A 19,185-nucleotide genomic window follows, 5' to 3' on the forward strand; every position below is an offset into this window, starting at 1 on the left:
GCCTGAGTGCAGGAATTTGAGACCAGCCTGAGCAACATAGCAAGACCTGCATCTCTACAAAAAAATTTTTTTAATTTGCAAGGCATGGTGGTGCGTGCCCGTGGTCTCAGCTACTTGGGAGGCTGAGGTGAGAGGATTAGTTGAGCCCAGGAGGCTGAGGTTGTAGTGAGCTGTGTTAATGCCACCATACTCCAGCCTGGGTGAGAGAGTGAGAGCCTATCTCAAAAAGCAACAAACAAACAAACAAACAAAAAGGGGAAAAGAAATCGTAATCACATACATTCTTATCAACATAAATACTTGAGACCAGCCTGGCCAACATGGTAAAACCCTATCTCTACTAAAAATAGAAAAATTAGCTGTGGGTGATGCTGTGTGACTGTCATCCCAGCTACTTGGGAGGCTGAGGCAGGAGAATCACTTGAACCCGGGAGGCGGAGGTTGCAGTGAGCCGAGATTGCGCCTCTGCACTCCAGCCTGGGCTACAGAGTGAGACTCTGTCAAAAAAAAATATTTTTTTAAAATACTTTTACCGCTGGGCATGGTGGCTCATGCCTGTATTCCCACTCAGCACTTTGGGGAGCTGAGGTGAATGGATCATGCGAGGCCAGGAGTTTGAGACCAGCCTGGGCAACATGGCAAAATCCCATCTCTACTTAAAAATATATACATATAAAAATTAGCCGAGCCTGATGGTGCATGCCTGTAGTCCCAGCTACTAGGGAGGCTGAGGCATGAGAATCACTAGAACTCAGGAAGAGAATGCCACCACCCTCCAGCCTGGGTATCAGAGGGAGATTCTGTCTCCAGTAAATGCATACATACATACATACTTTCACATGATTTCATTTTTCCTTATTTGCTATCGATCGTATAATTTATCTTCCCAATTATCTGGGCAAAATACTTTTGATGGACTTTAGCAAAGTATGGAGGTTAAGGGATGGAGAAAATACTTAAATCAGGTTATTCTGCTAAATGATAGTCAGCACTGGATAAAATATTGGTCAAATTTTATCTTCCCATGTAGGGAGAGGGAAAGAAAACATCTTCTGGCTGGTTCCTTAAAAAGCTTATACAGATCACGCTCTCTGTGTCCCTAACCTGGGCGACTGTAGGTAGTGAGGTTGCTGTCGCTGTTTGCATTGCCTGCCGTGCAGCAGTTGATGGAGCAGTCATTGTGATTGTTGCCAGTATTAGGCCACGTGTCTGCCAGCCATGGCTGCGTGGCAGGTTCGCTGATGTTGAGAAGTCCAGGCCTAAATAAAAAAATACATAAAAGCAAATGTTATATGAATAGAGAATGGTATTTTCTACTGAAAATTCCAAAAACTTCCTCATCTTGTTATTCTCACCAATCATCTGATGAACTATGCTGAATGACATTATTATCCCTTTGATTCTACACTCAAGGCAACTTCCCATAAGGTCCTGGGCTGCACCTCCATTCACACAGCCATAACTGTACACAGGAAGAGTTATGCATCAGACCTCAAATCTCCTATCATTTGCAACGTTCTACTCTGCCTTTAGTCAGAATGGTTAAAAATCAAACATGGAATATGAAAATATTTTTGCGTCTTTTAGTAGCTTAAAAAAATGCTCTAATTCAGATAGTTGGCACTTCTTCATTTTGACCCATTAAAAAACTGTGACTCCTTACAACTTCATTAAAAAAATGAAACAAGCCTCTTTACTCGGACGATAGATGCTTCAAATTAAACGTGCTGGCGTATTTTTCTCCAAAACCATGCTTCATACCTAATGAGTTTGGGGGCTCTGTGACATTTTACACGAATCCTCATCAATGTTTCAGTGCATAGGTCTGTAAGCTTGTCAACATTTTCTGATGGTGACATTGTAAAATGTCATACATCCCAACATAAGCAAAGGAAAGCTGATGAATTAAATCTGATAAAACAGAGATGCCCACTAAAAAGAATATTAGCGTTCATTTTGTTAGTTTTTGGCAGAAGATGTGATTCTTCTTTTGCTGTGCATTGGGAATGCCAACTGCATCAGCGATTATTAATGGGAGCCCTGGACTAACAGAGCCAGGGACTCAAACTGGAGTTCAAGAGTGGCATTCTTCATTTCCTTCTCCAACACTGACTTCATACATACCTCCATTCAGCAGAAGAGGTGATGTCCCGCTCACAATAAACAGACTGGCATTACAGACTCTGCAAATATTTTCTTGGTGGTTTTATTTTCTATGTTAAAATGCAATAATTATGTTTCTTATTTACCTGGGAAGCAAGAATCTGATATTTTACCTTCCATGGTTCTTATTCTAGCACATAGTCTACTGAGGAAATTTAGTATGCAAATGATGGTTGAGAAGTAATCCATTCTAAAAAAGGCTATGGATTTATGATTCATTTTTCTACACATATGTGGGTACATATATTTATATAATAAAAACAAATATTTGCCCTTTGCTTATAATGTGTAAGGCACTGTTCTGTTTTTTTTTTTTTTTTTTTAACATGTATGAACTCATTTAGTCACCACAACAATTTTACAAGGGAGGTACTGTTATCCAAATTTTAAAGATGAGGAAATGGGATGTCTAAGAGATGTGAAGAAGTTTGTGCACGGTTATATAAAGTAAGTGAGTGGCAGAGCTGAAAATCAAACCCTAGCAGGCTGGCCCTAGAGTATACACTCTAATCTAAGATTTTATAAACACATATACTGGAAAGTGCTAACATTTCCCAAAGCTCTGGAATATTCTTAATAAAAGGAAGAGTGGAGAAAGTATTGGAAGTGTAAGCTGTTAAAACTGAGCCAACTTTACTATTAAAATTGTTGATAAATCGTGATTTGAAGAACAACGTTTCCAAACTGTTGAAATTTTAAACATTTAAATGCAAGTTATAACAGATATCTGGAGCCTTTGAAATAGATATTAGTTATAGAAATTCTGCATCTAGTAATCTTTTGCTTTCCTATTTTATTTTTCTTTGAACTTAAACTATGAATATTATCACTGTAGAAGTTATTAAAAATAAAACTCCATATGTGACACAGCAGAGATGTTAGAGGACGTCTGAAGTATGGGTCAAGAGGAAATTTTCCACAGACTGACTTACATGTTTCAAAAGAAATAGACAAATTTTTATGTTGCTCTGATTCTCTCTGAAAAATACTTTCATAGTGAATGCTTTGATATCATAGGCTGAGAGCTCTTTTCATATATATGAGTGATTTCCAATAGGAAGCTGACTTAACGGTTTACATCCAAGTTTTCTGTTTAGACTTGAATTTGGAATGCTAATTATTTAAGGCAGAAGGTGAGCTGTGATTACTGGCCCATAATGAACCTTAAAATGCCATGTATATATCTGAGAGGACTTTGAGGAAGTCAAGGTCACATGTAGCTACTCTAATAAGGGTGCTAAGGTCTTTTTTTAAACAATTCTCCAGGCTACCTTTATGTATTTGAGCTCAAGATATGAAGCAGAAAAAATTCACATGGTGGTTATAGGTATTAACATGTTTCTTAAATATTATTATTATATATTATCATATAATATATTAAGTGGATAGATTCGTGTCGTGAAGAAAAAAGAGAGCAAATGCACTTTAGTGATTATACGGCAATTAGCTTCAATTCCTACTCTTCTGTTGATATTCCAATCACTCACCCCAAGAAAGCCTATTTCAGCTGCTAAATCACAAAATAAAACACTACAGAGTCCAGGAGCTGGGGAAATGGTGAAGGAGCCTGGCAGGAAGGCTCGTCAGGCAATAGGCTGTCTCCCCTTCCCACTGGCAGACTGAGCGAGCTCTAAAGCCAAGGGCTAGATCTCAGAATTGCCAATATTTTAAAGAGAAGCAAAGGCTTGAGCTCTATTTCCTCACCTCCCACCAACAGGGAATGTGGTATTGGCATTCTCTACCAGGTTAGCTAGACTTTCCCGCCCCACCCTTCTCAGGTTTTCTCTGCTTTCTTGCTTTCTACTATGGTTTGGATTAAGTACGTTTTTTTGGACACATTGCCTGGAATGTTTGAGGAAAGGAAAACAAATGAATAGACACAGTTACTTAATATTTCCATGATCATTTCCCCGGATTTTCTCACAACTTCTTTGCCCTTTTTAAGTTGGGAAGGGGTCTCCTTGCTTACCACAATCTTTATTCTGTCTTTTCCAGGAATAGCCCCATTTGCAAGGTTCACAATTATAACAGAGTTCTAGATAACCTTCTCCTTTTATTAGAGGAAAAAAATACAGCCTCCAAAACTTCTCTGATGTCACCAAGGACTGAACTCAGGCCTTCTGACACTCATTTATTCAATGGTTCATTCATTTTTTTCTTACTTATAAGTGACATCTTTCAAAAATTAATCTTTTGTGTCATGTATCACATTTATTTATGTAATTCAATAAATTATATTTATTACTTTATTAAAAATCCATTTATCAATAAATAAACCATGTAATCTCCATCCTCCAGGAACTCACATTCTCTTGTCAGAGGTAATCATTATCTACCAGGAGTCGCCAAACATTTTCTGTAAGGGACCAGATAGTAACATTTTAAGGCTTTCCAAACCGTATCGTTTCTTTGATAACTAGTCAACTCTGCAGTGTGGCTCAAATACAGTCATAGAAAATATGTAAACAAATGAGTCTGGCTGTATTCTTATAAAACTTTATTTACAAAAACAGGTGGCAGGCTGGATTTGGCCCAAGAGACATCATTAGCTGACCTCTGATACAAACAAAAGCTAATAGCATCACCTTATGTTAAGGTGTTTCATTGAGGTGACTCCACATTAGAGAGTTAGTGGAGGGCAGAGTAGGTGGAATTCCGTAAACTGAGAAGGGTCGCTGGGTGGGGAGACAGTCCAGACCTATATAAGACATGGGCAGTGCAGTAAGGACACAGAAGAAAATGCAATCTTAGCAAATGGCAGGTGGGGTGATACAGTGGATGGTAGGGTCTGGCACATTTTGAGGTGTGAAGTAAGTCTGCAGAGCCCTAGAGCTTGTGGACTTTGCATATTATGGCCAGTTTAGATCTGATATTCTAAACATGGTAGGTCCTGTTGATAATGGGATTGTCTGGAGCTCAGAAACATGATCAATATGCATTTCAAAAGATCATTCTGTCTCCAGGGAGCAAAGGGAATTAGCAGGAAATAGTGCTAATGAAGGTATTATAGATAAAGGTAGGACTCCTGAGAGCTTTTGTCATAGATTAGGCAAAGGAGAAGTAGGGCTGGAAAGAAACAATATGAGAGTGAAAGGAGTTAAGAGACAGCATCAACAAAACACAGTAACGGACACAGGAGATCCAAGAGGATGGATGGAAGGTTTTTGCTTCGGTGTCATTAACCAAGTGAGGTAGGAGGTCCAGTGAGGACTCAAGAGAGTCTGAAACACATGAGGGAAACCAGTGCTTAAGGGACAGACACAAGAGAAGTCAGTGTAGGAGTCTGGTTCATTATTCCCTCTCTGATCTCACTGGATCACGAAACACAGACACAGACACACAGACACACATACACACACACTGACACACACATCCGTAAGTGGCTAGGAATGAGGCCCCTTCACAAAGCATCCTTATTGTCCTCATCCTGCTTTATTTTTTCCATAGCATTTATCAACTGCTGATATTATACAGTTGACTTTTTAAAAAAATGTTTATTATTCATCTTGCATCTCCCCCACTATAACCTAAGGTCTAAAAGGGCAGGAATTTTTATCCACTTTGCTTACTGATGCATCCCAAGTAAGTAAACTAGTGCCTGTCACATAGTAAGTGTTCAATAGATTGCATGAATAAATAATTTTAACATTTTGTATATAACTGACATTTTAAGTACTGACTCTGAAATCTTTATTGAACTGTTGCCTCCGTAATATCCCAACATGGTTTAGCATTTCATTTAGGAAAATGATCATTTCTACTTAGTCTTTGAAGTAAATCAGTTTCACTGCCAGGGATTCTATTTTTAAATTTAAAAAAGCTATGTTTGTTTTGTGATACAGTGAGCTTTCCAAATAGACAGCTCAGGAACTTTGTAATCTTTCCATCCTGCCATAGCAACTAGCATTTGCTACCTATGCGTTCCTGCCATCGTTTGCCATGTGCTAGTTTGCTCTATCCAGGTTGTAAATTCTTTTAGAGTAGGAACCAGGCTTATATTTCTGTAAGTGCATGTGTCTGTGATACTTGTGTACACATGCCCACGCACAGAGGCTAGTGAAGAACATATCAAAGATGCTCAAGAAGCACTTTCACATGCTTTGATTAATGAGGAGGCTGAAATATACACATGTAATGAAGTGGTTATAAAATCAGGTATTCCAGATTCACCCATGAGAAAATGTTCTCATGCCAGAGGCTCTTTCATGAATGTCTGGGCTGTGATTTAGATGGAATTCCCCTGGATGCACAAACATGCCCTGCTTTAATTCCTGAATCAAGTGGATTTATTCCTTATGAAAACCTTCCTAGCTTTGGGTCTGTCACCGGCTGGCTTTGTTTTACAGGTATGAAACCAGGAAGTGAGCAATACCCAGGAAAGAAAAGATTAGTACTTGTCGCCAAATTTGTACAGCACTGGCTAAAGGTGGTCAACCTTTATTTTTTTAAACCACTTCTTAAATTCAGTCATTTTCTTATCTGATGGTATGTTCCTGTAACTCAGGAATAATATCTTCCTCATTTCTAGCTTTCCAGGAGCAGCCATGTTACACAGCTGTATAAAGAAGGGAATTTAGTAAGTTCACTGAGTTTGAATTATAAGATGGTTTTGGTGGAAGATTTTTTTTTTTTTTTTTTTTTACACCGTAAACTAGATGTTACTGTTTTGGAGAAAAAAGAAGACATCTTATTGCGAAACATTCTGAAGCTTGGCTCATCACGTAACTTATACCTTATTTCAGCCCCTTTAAGCTAGTCGTCACATCAATTTGTGATTTCTCCGTGAATATATTAAAGTTCACTGAATAATGATTACTTTTAAAATCATAAATAGAAGATTGAGATTCATTTTAATTAGAGGAGGGAAAACGTTCTTTGTTAACAAGCTACCCAGACTTCCTCTTCTATTTCAACACATTTTCCTGCAAATGGAGATGTGAACTATGTTGAATTCATAACAAGAACGAACAAACATAACCTACAACTTATGAGCAATTGCTGTGTTCAGCAGGTTTTTCAAATGAACACTTTTTCTTTGATAGTATTTGTTAACTAGCTGTATTTGTTCATCTTCATAAATGCCACAGCTTAGTCACTTCAACGCCTTTTACTCATTTGCTAAATCAGCGTCTCTTTCTCGGTTAAAGTGCGCTCTCTGGTGGTCACTGATTAAGATGCAACTACCCCAATCAACTACATTTGTGTGTAAACAGCTTGGTTCAACAGCACAGTTAAATGGAGTCTTTCTCACGGAACTAAATACATTTCACCTTTAAGTTAGACTTTTTAAGCAGAGAAACTGGTGTCGTTGAGGAAGATGAAGAACTATTTGGAATTCCCTGTAGGATCTACAAAACAAGCAAGATAATTACCTCCCTCCACTGCTGACAGCTTCGCCTCCTCTCTGGTAAGTTACTAGAATGTTATGAAAAAAAGGAACAATTAATAGACATATTTATATATCAAAAGCTATTACATTCGTGAGCAACTTTTTAAAAATGGAACTCCTTCTGTCTTCCTACATAGAAGCATTGCAAAAATCATCACACGATGTAACAGATTTCTGATTCAACTAGTGACATTTCTTTAACTATTGTATAGAATTATATATACATATCATATATCAAATTATATATATATAATTAGATGTCTATATATCACTCTTATTTTCTTCATGTTCCAATACGGTGGAGAATCAAGAAAAGGCAAAACATCAGTACATTCTTATTAAATATAACTATTACACACCTGTACATTAGCATTCCCATGGATTTCCATTTTGAATTGATTACTGGAGCACATAATTTCATGATTTTATATAAGTGTAAACTTAAACTCAGAAAAAAAAAACCTACTAGATTATTTTCCCAGAAATATGAGTACCAGTAAGTCAAAGATAAATGTTAAAATAAAGCTTTCCACACACAAAGATGTATGCCAAGTTGTGACTATTAATTCATGTGACCTATTTTTTATTGTGGCTTGTGCAAATTACTTATTATATTTTCATCAGACATGTATAGATAATCAAAATATATTATAATGCTCTTGAAAGCATTCTCAGCATAATAAATGTGGGGTGGAAAATTTTAACCATAACAACAACAAAAAAAGATTTGCACATAGTTAGGCTAAGTGGTTAAGAAGATTAGCTTTTCTGTAAATACAGACACATTTTCTAAGAAGAAATGTGTTTTTAAAGCTGCCAAATTCCGCTACTTAGAAGAACTCCAAACGGGAAGTGTGTTAGAGAGATAACTGCTCCCAGTGATGACAATAACTGGATTAAAACTGAGAGGGCGTAACTACAGGTACATCTTTTCCTGGAGGTGATGTGACAGAAGAGGACCCATTTTGAATAGAACGGAATATTAGGATTCGGACTTAGGGAAAATGAAAAGTTTTATCCTTCACATGTGCTGGATATTTTGGTTACCTTTAACAATATTGATTCCGGGGACAGAGAAATACAAGGGAGAGAAATTTTTGTTGGAAAACTCGAAAGCTTAAGTTGAAAAATGCACTGCCAAGTCTGAAATAGTCAATAAGATCATTAGCATGTTAAATCATGCTGAAAGTAGAGAGAGTGTGTCTACTTAATGAAACACATGCAACCAAGGCTAAGATCCAGTGTGGAATTGTGAATACATCATTGCATCAAATGGAAGAAAAGCAACACCAACCATTTCTACTTTAAACACATGCCTGCTGTGAGTAAATCAAGTATTATATGCCACTTTAAGTTCTTACCCCCAACTTACTGCAGCAAATGAAATAAAAACAGAAACGCAATGGTAGAACACATGCCAAACTAACAATGGAAAGGAGGAGGGTAAGTGCAAATATATACCTGTTGGTGTGAAGGTAAAAGACGGGACTGAAAATCAAAACAAAATATAAACCAGTTATTAAGCTGAAGAGAGAAAGGGAACATATCACATTAGTATAAATCAAGCAGACAGCTGAACATAAAACAAATGTAAATAACTAAGCCAGTAGTTCTGATACTCTGATCTATGAATAAAACCAACTCTGAGGCTAAAAAAAGAAGCTTGTCTCTACAGGTACCATTCTGAAGTGTCTGACATTCTAGTGCGCTCAGGAAGGGAATCTGCTAGGTTAGCCTGCAAATGACCCTGCATTTAGTAACACAGATTTAGCTCATGGCTTTCGTACAAACAAGAATCCCCACTATTAATCATCTCCAAACACAGGATGATGGATTCTTAAACAAGTATTAGCAGAGTCTTGCTGGACCTTATCTAGAAATCTGAAAGTAAATGCTTATTAAAGTGAACTACTAGATACACTTATGTACTCAACATTGAGAGAAAAAAAGAGAGAAAGAAGGAAAAGAAGGAAAGGCAAGGAAAGGGGAAGAAAAAACAAACAAACACAACCAAAGGAAAGGAAAGCAAAGAAAAAGAGGAACTGAATAAAAGAGAACCACAAAATTTAACTGTTTCGCTGAGGGGAAATGCCTGACGTCTTATCACATAAATGACATTTCTTATCATCATAAAAATTTGTGAATGGACAGAAAAAACTGGAGTTTTAAATTCTAATTTCTTTGAGTTGACTTTTAGAAGCTTCCTAGAAGTAGACTGGGCATTCTTTTAATACCACAGTAGAAGCTAAACAATAGAACAATAACACCCTTCTGAAAACCGTCGCTCTCTCTGCAGTTATAAATCTTAATCTAATCAATAATGCCTGAAATTGAACTGCAGACCTCAAAAGTAGCAGCCATTCCTCCCCCACTTTTCCTATCTTCTCCCATTCCTGGGGGGTTGGATAACGGCAGAGCAATTTCCATGTCATTTCATAGAGGGAGGAGATTGACTTATTTCCTATCTCTTCATGCTAAATTAAAGTAAACGCTGCTCTGGTTAAAAAAAAAAAAAAAAAAAAAAAAAAAAAAAAAAAAAAGCAAGGAAATATATGTTATTCCCTTTAAGATTAAAGTTTCTTTAAAATAATCTTTAGTACAAACAAAGTAGAATATTGATTACTTATCATGTATCAAAACACTGCCAGAATTATATTTTCTATTTCACATTTGAACATCTCCAGGAAATTTACTGTAAAATCGGAGCGTTTGGGGTTGCAAACTGAAAGGCTATATAGCATCCTCTACAATTGCCAGTTCTTACCAAGACACTTTATCTCTGAGCATACTAGAAAGAACAAAAGCAAAAACCTCAATGCTGCATCCCCAATTTATACCCTGGCCTTCGTCTGTAGCACAGCAATCCCTGTTTTAAGAATCTTATTGTGTTTTTTTTTTTTTTCAGTCAGGTCTTTTCAGAGTCAGTGTAATTTAGCTACATTCAAAAATTCAGAGCCATAGTAACAAGTCTTCATAAAAAAAAAAATGAAAGGTGCATTTGAAACTAAAGCTATTCAAGCAAGAATGGAGTGCCTGAACATTAATTTGCAATCACAAGGACACCGGGAAAATATGAAAGGTCCTTGTCATTACTTCTCCTAGCTAACTGCTAACCCCACTTTGAGGAACTGGAGATGAAAAGGAGGTCAATCTAAATGAAATTTTCACTGCTAGCACACCAAATAGCAACTTAATTTTCAAAGCTTCCAATAATATAATAAACTCTCTGTGTTCCTAAGTGATGCTGGTGCACTATGTGAATGCATGTGGCAGGGGGTACCCAGCGAACTGGCAGGTGTCACACCGACAGCTAAACGTAAGGGGGAAATGTTAAACAGACTCACAATTCCCCCAAAGTGACACTCTGGCTTGATGGTTTACAGGTCAATGGGCTCTTTTACGTTTCTTATTCTTTAAAATATTTCACTTTCTTTTTTCTTAAAATTACTGGCATTGGCTTTGGCATAGAAAATTTAAGATCTCAAAATGCACTTAAAATATTGCATAGAAACACAACTATGAAAAAGTGCCAACAGAAAGAAGTGAAGAAAGCAGAATCAAATGCTCATCAGATTACATTTGTAATTATGTTCTATGATTTCTGCTTAAACACAAGCTAAGTTGAAGGGACAGTGGTATTAGTTTAATACGTTTCGCACAAAGAGAACACAGGCATTTGTCGGCATGCTCAAAGCACGTTAGTAAAGAAAGAGAAACATTCAGTAGGAAGGAGAGTGCATGTCACATTTCTAGAGTTCAAGACAATGTAGAGCATTAAACTAGTATCATCACGTAGCTATGGCACCTCATAAGAAACCCAGGATTCCACCCACTGGCTATTTGCAAAACAGAGTTGATGATGGAGGTCTTTTGATGATGCATTCAAGAGACTCCACGTCTATATGTTAATTAGTCACCCTTTTCCTCATTCAAATCAGCTTTCTAAACATCTTCTACCTCTAACACTCTACCCCTTCCCCGCTCCACCACACAAAGACACCCAAAAACCCCTTGTCTACCATTATTTTTAGTCAAAGGTTTTATATGGTAACATGTGCCTGCCATTCTTCTACTTTGTATACATAATGAGCGCCAGTTCCCTTTTCAGTAACCTCCAAGCCCTCAGTTTCCATTTCACAGGCGGGAATATTGACATACTGCTTCATCCCTAGATAGGACACATATCTGAAAAAAACATATTTAAGGATGATAATGCTAAAGCAAACGTATGTACATGAAGAAACTGCTGCTGAGCCACAGGCAGGTGGCAAGGAGATTTAGTTTTATAGTGTTAGTGACGCATTTGCGTTGATTCTTGCTGAGTCCTCTTGTGACAGAGAACACAAATATTTTAGATTGCTGTCCCATACTGTTTTATCTATGCGTAGGGGCATTCAAGTTCTAGCTAACATGAAAAATTCTGACTTTGTCATATAATTGGTCAGGGAAACAATCTGGCCAACATGTGTAAGAAATGTTCACTTATGTAGAAAATTGGGGGGGAAAGTTGGTGATGGTAGGATAGAAGACTTTTTTTTTTTTAATTGGAAATCCTCTTTAAATTTGCTTTGCAGCAAAGCAAAGCTGTTGCATGAGACTGAAGGATGGGCCCTCTAATTTGTATAATCTGCCACTTAGTCAGTAAAATTCTGAGCGCAAGAATGGGGTACTAGAAGTGATCTTGTTGGACTAATGACATAAACTCGGGTGTCCCTGAAAACTGCAACTTACAACCGTCTAACCTAACCTACAGCCAAGATCTGAGGCCCAGCATTGATGAAGATATCAAAGGGGCAGGGAGCACTGTCTGTCTGACACTGTTAAAAATTTCCTTTGAGAATACAAAACACAAAAGTATCAGCAGGCTTCAGAGTTTAAGGATAAGTAGTAAAAGTATCTGTGAAAGTCTTGGCATATTTGGGTCATCTTTAAAATTGTAGATAATAATAGTGGCCAAGTAAGCTGTCTTTTTTAAAACTGTAAACCTATGTGTAATAAAATCACCATCACTAAGTAACAGCATACATATATTCCATTTCGCAACTTTATAATAATAAAAATGGACTAACCCTCTTCTCTCCGTAAGCAACAGTACATCCCTCAGTCACACCTTCCATATTCACCAAGAAAGGAGTATTTTATACATCAGCAAATGGCAGTATTTTCTATTCTGCTTCACAGAGGGTGATGGTGTCCCCTCTGAAACTGCGTGAGATGGTTTCAAGGTTGCGTTTATAATTCAATAACAAGGACATTAAAAATTTCCCTCAAGAATATAAGGCAATAAAATAATTCCCTAAGAGAAAAGGGAAATGGTCTAACAGCCAAAGGTAGACCTACCTTGGCGAAATCTATTTTAAAGGAACTGAGCCCTAAGAAACTAATCAACTCTATTTGTAGTTCTGCTATGTAAGAGAAGTTAGTAAATGCACTTTTGAAAATCTTTATATGTTAAGAAATGTTTAGAGGATATGCATAATCATGAATATTCTGGAATCAAATATTAAAATCAAGAGTTTTAGAAACATCAAAATATGAAAACCTTGGGAAAGCGAATACCTTTTCTGATACCCGCGTAAGTACTAGTAAGTCCGCTCCTCTTCTTGCGGTGTCGGTAAAGCCAGATGCTGAAGACCATGAGGATGATCCAGCAGGCCGCTCCGAGGCCTGCTATGAAGGCCGGCTGCTTCACGACGTCAGAAATCTGCTGAGCGAGGCTGACTTGGTCCTCGGGTGACACAGGGTTCCCGTGGGAATCTGAAAAGCCATCTTCCGATTAAGTTGGGCTTCAGACTCAACGCAATAACGCACACACTCACGTGTGGCTGCCATTACTTGGTTAATTTCTGGATGATGATTTCTGTTTTTCCTTTCACACCACTCACCATCATCAAATAAAACAGCTCATACTGTTGTCAGCAAAATTGCACAATGCTATTTATTTATTTCAACGGAAAGCAAGCGAGGCAGCTGTATAGAATCATGCTCAAAAACGAAAGCAATGGCACCTGTTTCTCTTTCCCATCCAAAGAGCTCTGCAGGTTACTGCTTACATTAAGTCTCACAGGACAGCACTAACTAACTGAGAAAAATACAAAACATAACACTAAAAAAATGAAATAATTTCATACACGTACAAATAATACATGTACAAATAAGGAATATTTAATAAGTATTTACAGACAAGATATAAACTTTCTCAGACTTCTATAGGCATGCTTAAATAGTATGTTCTTAAAAAAAGAAATAAAATTTTATTTCCTCTCTAAGCTAGGTATGGAAAAGTCTCTATATGTGTGTGTGTACCCCCGACACTAACACTATATTGTAAGACATTTAATTGTCTTAGAAACACATTAATTAACATAAGTTCAGAAAGAACTATACAATTCAGGATCAGGAAAACCCAAAGAAAAATTAAGATAATGTTACCATTGGAAGAGCCATGGATAATCTCTCCATTAAAATAATAATCACGGTGAGCAATAGACAAAATAATGTTAAATATGTAAAGGAATTATAATATCAAGGGTTATGAATAGTCAAAAAGGCTCGTATTTTCTGCTGGCCATTTTGATTCAATATTTAAAAATTGATGGAATATATGGCTAATAAAATGTACTTAGTTTACATTTATGTTTTAAGCCTACTGAGTTTTTTCAAGCCCACCATAGCACCCAGTCACACAAGAGGTCTGCAAAGCTGCTGTAGAGAACTGGAGGCTGTATCATCAAAGCAATATCTAATTTTGTTGGCACTGAGTGGTATCAACCCTGAGGGTGCCCACTGTGCAGAATGCCCACCTCTGTCCGCAATGTTGATGTTCTTCCCCCACCACATCTGGTGAACCAAGGTGTTGGCCCGTTTCATTAGGATTGGTGCTTTCTTACAATTATTAAATCATTTGCCTCTGGTACATTGTCGTCATGAGTTCTTATAATTTTACATGGCCTCAGCATTGATTTTGAATCTAAGTTCAACCTTCTCATAGGTGTCTCACTGATACCCTTGACAGTTTCCAGTTCCCTGCTTCCCTCCAGTTCCTCAACATGGTCAATCCAGGTATCTGCCTTATACGACTGACTTTTGGTGACCACTTCCCTATGGGATATGTAGATACGACTTCCTTGACTCACCCCAGGGACACCACACCCCTCATGGACTGTGCAGATATGCCACAGTGACCGTTCTCAGAGAGAATGTGACCCCATGGAACTTGTGCCATTTGTTCTAAGAACCCACCAGTTGGAACTCCCCAAAGGAAACCTGCCTGGGTAATACCTGCAAGGACAAAAAGGCCTCAGTGCCTAGGTCTTCCCTCTCTGGACCCCCACCTGCTGGTTAAGCACATTGCCCCAGTGGCCTCGCCGGCCCTTGTCGGCACACCCTCTGTCCCACGGATCTGTGAGTAACAAAGTGCTTCAGTTACTGCATGTGTTTTTGGTGTGTTGTCTCCTCTGAGTCTCACCTAAGCAACACACTGGAAGGTTTTAACTTTCCTCCCAGTCAAGGCTCTCCTAGGAGGGTCATATTGACAGGAGTAAGCCGGACACAGGACAGATGAGAGCCACAGGGACATCTGCCAGTATAAACAAGTTTCCTGTGCGAGGGACACCTGGTCATGGGTTGAACACTGAGGTGTTACACTGTCTGCCAGGATTAGAAAGCATCCTGTGAAAGGCACAAAGTGAACACCCACAACGAAATTCTCCAAAGCCCTGTCAGGGCAGGACTAGAGTTTATAGCCACTCTGCAAAGAGAGACCTTAAGACCAAATTAAAAAGAAATACAGCAATTCTGCTAATACAATCTGCTTTAAGAGAGAAATATTTTTCAATCCAAAATACATTTTTTTCCAGAAAGATAATTGGTGTAACTCATTACCCATGAATAACATTTTTTTACGGATTCTTCTTTCAATGGATTTTTTTCTTATTAAATGACATTGCACCTTGATAAGAAAACTGGAAGGAAAAATAAGCAGCATTCAATGATGAAGGAAACAGCCTTCAGGAAAACTGCACCCCTTTCAATGCAAAATGGCTAAATTCCTTCTCATGTTGTACGAGTGCGTGTGGTTTTTCAGTTTGCTTTTTTCTTGAACAGAATTCCAGATCTCATTCTATAGAGGGTCAAGGCTGAAAAACCTATTTTCACAAGCAGTTACCTGCCTTTCTCTGTTTGTTGAATGAAAGTTTTATTTCATGTTCCAGACTCTTTTATTACCTCTGGTTATCCTAAGAGCACTTCATCCTCTTAAAGTTCACCAAGCAGACCTATTCTTCTTATTCCTAATACATTCTTTGTATTTGCTAGGTTTATAGATTTCATGGCTATTTGTGTAAGGTTAAGATGGGTAGCCTCAGATAATATGGGAACAGCCAAGAGAGGTCCTATGCAAGCAACCAGATGGACGTAACAGACTCAAGTGTGGTATGACTAATGAATTAAAACAGGCACTCGCTAGCTCAGTCTTTGTCTCCCTGCAGCTGAGCCTATATTAGGAGATGGAAAAATGGAACTCATTTATAATTTCAAGGAAACCAATTTGGCCCCCATGGTTTCAATCTTAAAGAAATAAAATTATACATGGTCATTTTCCCAATTTATCTTCCAAAAAATAGAACTAAATAATCTTCAGCCATAAAAATAGGTAAACAACAATAATATATAGAGTCATCACAATGTTAACTTATTTCAATGTTAATAAATTCATACTGAAATTTAACAAAATTGGGCAAATATTTGAATATCAACTATTTTCTCCATCTAAACTGTTTTCCTCTACATCTTATATAAATGTGCAACAGATGCATCAAGCAACTGATTTGGTTATAGTTTCTTGTGTTGCTTGAAACAAACCAGGAGCTATTTTTGTTTAAAAGTTTTATTTCTATGTATAATCATTGGTTATTGTTTTTAAAAATATTTTGTTTTACTAGTTTTTGGAGAACAGGACGTTTTGAGTTACATGGATAAGTTCTTTAGTGGTAACATGAGTGCAAAAAATCAAATTTTAGCCTACGGCTGTGAAAGAGAGAGCAAGTTTTTCCCTAAAAGCTTGAATGGAACTCTCTCATCTAATAGAGCTGTTGGGAGGAGGCTTCCTGGCCAGCGACTTAGTTTTGTAGTGACCCCATTCATCTGCTTGTAGTCACACTGGGGGAGTGAGGTGCAGCCTGTCTAGACCTGTACCATTGAGCACTCCCATCGACGAGGAGTGAGGTGCACCCTGTCTAGACCTGCACCACTGAACACTCCCATAGACGAGGAGTGAGGTGCACCCTGTCTAGACCTGCACCATTGAACACTCCCATAGACGAGGAGTGAGGTGCACCCTGTCTAGACCTGTACCACTGAACACTCCCATAGACGAGGAGTGAGGTGCACCCTGTCTAGACCTGTACCAATGAGCACTCCCATAGACGAGGAGTGAGGTGCACCCTGTCTAGACCTGCACCATTGAACACTCCCATAGACGAGGAGTGAGGTGCACCCTGTCTAGACCTGCACCATTGAGCACTCCCATAGACGAGGAGTGAGTTGCACCCTGTCTAGACCTGCACCATTGAACACTCCCATAGACAAGGAGTGAGGTGCACCCTGTCTAGACCTGTACCAATGAGCACTCCCATAGACGAGGAGTGAGGTGCACCCTGTCTAGACCTGCACCATTGAACACTCCCATAGACGAGGAGTGAGGTGCACCCTGTCTAGACCTGTACCACTGAACACTCCCATAGACGAGGAGTGAGGTGCACCCTGTCTAGACCTGCACCATTGAGCACTCCCATCGACGAGGAGTGAGTTGCACCCTGTCTAGACCTGTACCACTGAACACTCCCATAGACGAGGAGTGAGGTGCACCCTGTCTAGACCTGTACCACTGAACACTCCCATAGACGAGGAGTGAGGTGCACCCTGTGTAGACCTGCACCATTGAGCACTCCCATCGACGAGGAGTGAGTTGCACCCTGTCTAGACCTGTACCACTGAACGCTCCCATAGACGAGGAGTGAGGTGCACCCTGTCTAGACCTGCACCACTGAACACTCCCATAGACGAGGAGTGAGGTGCACCCTGTCTAGACCTGCACCACTGAACACTCCCATAGACGAGGAGTGAGGTGCACCCTGTCTAGACCTGCACCATTGAACACTCCCATCGACGAGGAGTGAGGTGCACCCTGTCTAGACCTGCACCATTGAACACTCCCATCGACGAGGAGTGAGGTGCAGCCTGTCTAGACCTGTACCAGTGAGCACTCCCATAGACGAGGAGTGAGGTGCACCCTGTCTAGACCTGCACCATTGAACACTCCCATCGACGAGGAGTGAGGTGCACCCTGTCTAGACCTGCACCATTGAACACTCCCATCGACGAGGAGTGAGGTGCAGCCTGTCTAGACCTGTACCAGTGAGCACTCCCATAGACGAGGAGTGAGGTGCACCCTGTCTAGACCTGTACCACTGAGCACTCCCATAGAGGAGGAGTGAGGTGCACCCTGTCTAGACCTGTACCACTGAACACTCCCATAGACGAGGAGTGAGGTGCAGCCTGTCTAGACCTGCACCACTGAACACTCCCATAGACGAGGAGTGAGTTGCACCCTGTCTAGACCTGCACCACTGAACACTCCCATAGACGAGGAGTGAGTTGCACCCTGTCTAGACCTGCACCACTGAGCACTCCCATAGACGAGGAGTGAGGTGCACCCTGTCTAGACCTGTACCATTGAGCACTCCCATAGACGAGGAGTGAGATGCACCCTGTCTAGACCTGCACCACTGAGCACTCCCATAGACGAGGAGTGAGGTGCACCCTGTCTAGACCTGCACCATTGAACACTCCCATAGACGATGTGTTTCTTTCCTCCCCTTGCTGCAGACCCCGGGTCCACTTCAGAAGCCCTGTGATAAAGAGGCTAACTCATCCGCCTATGATCCTCACTGTCTGTGTGGAACAGAGTCCTCACCTCACAAGTGGACTTTGGTAGATTTATTGTATCATAGGACAGAAATTCTGCAAATATATCTATTACTGCAACTCGCATTGTCTAAACAACGGAACATCAATAATATTCTTCAAAATAAATGTGAAGTTCTTTATGTATAGCAATGAAGTTTACGAAAACCAGGTGATTCTTAATTTTGTTTTGAAATGATTTCCAGGATGTCATCAATATTATTAACATGCAAAAATAGTATGTAATTGTGAAATACAAAGCTTCATACCTCAGATCCTTTTTGATGATTGAACAACTGATTGCAATATTAGTAACATATACTAATATTTCACTAGTAATAAAATACTACTAATGCTTAACCTCTGATCTGGAAGACAAAAACATAAAGGTGCTATATGCTTCTTGGCATCATTCATAATTTAAACACAGCTTCTTAATATTTGAACCTTTCTTCTTGCTTTTCAGTTACAATGGTATTTTGTCATTGTTTTGCTGTTTGTTTTAGAATTTACTACCATGCACTTACTAATTTGTACTTTATGTTCATGCCATATTGCCTAGAGTGAACTGCGGTAATGAAGCTTTTTTTTTTTTTTTTAAATTCATCTAACTATGTTTGAGGCACAAACTGTATTTAACTTTCTAAGCAATCAGCATATAAACATAT

The 19,185-nt window shown here is 39.1% G+C and overlaps 1 protein-coding gene across 5 annotated transcripts in view; it reads right to left on the minus strand.

The window, feature by feature from the left end:
- ROBO1 (roundabout guidance receptor 1) overlaps positions 1-19,185 on the minus strand; it is a 1,191,260-nt gene that overhangs the window by 41,536 nt on the left and 1,130,539 nt on the right. For 3 of the 5 annotated variants that reach the window (XM_030939682.1, XM_030939684.1, XM_030939689.1), the window contains 4 exons: positions 13,112-13,309; positions 9,014-9,040; positions 7,536-7,578; positions 1,105-1,259 (listed from right to left, as the gene is read on the minus strand). In XM_030939682.1, the coding sequence (XP_030795542.1) occupies positions 1,105-1,259; positions 7,536-7,578; positions 9,014-9,040; positions 13,112-13,309 (423 nt within the window). The remainder of the gene's footprint in view (positions 1-1,104; positions 1,260-7,535; positions 7,579-9,013; positions 9,041-13,111; positions 13,310-19,185) is intronic. The other 2 variants (XM_010368545.2, XM_010368544.2) reach the window with 1 other exon arrangement.

Source organism: Rhinopithecus roxellana, chromosome 1 (genome assembly GCF_007565055.1).
Source record: "Rhinopithecus roxellana isolate Shanxi Qingling chromosome 1, ASM756505v1, whole genome shotgun sequence".
In the NCBI taxonomy this organism is placed as follows: Eukaryota; Metazoa; Chordata; class Mammalia; order Primates; family Cercopithecidae; genus Rhinopithecus; species Rhinopithecus roxellana.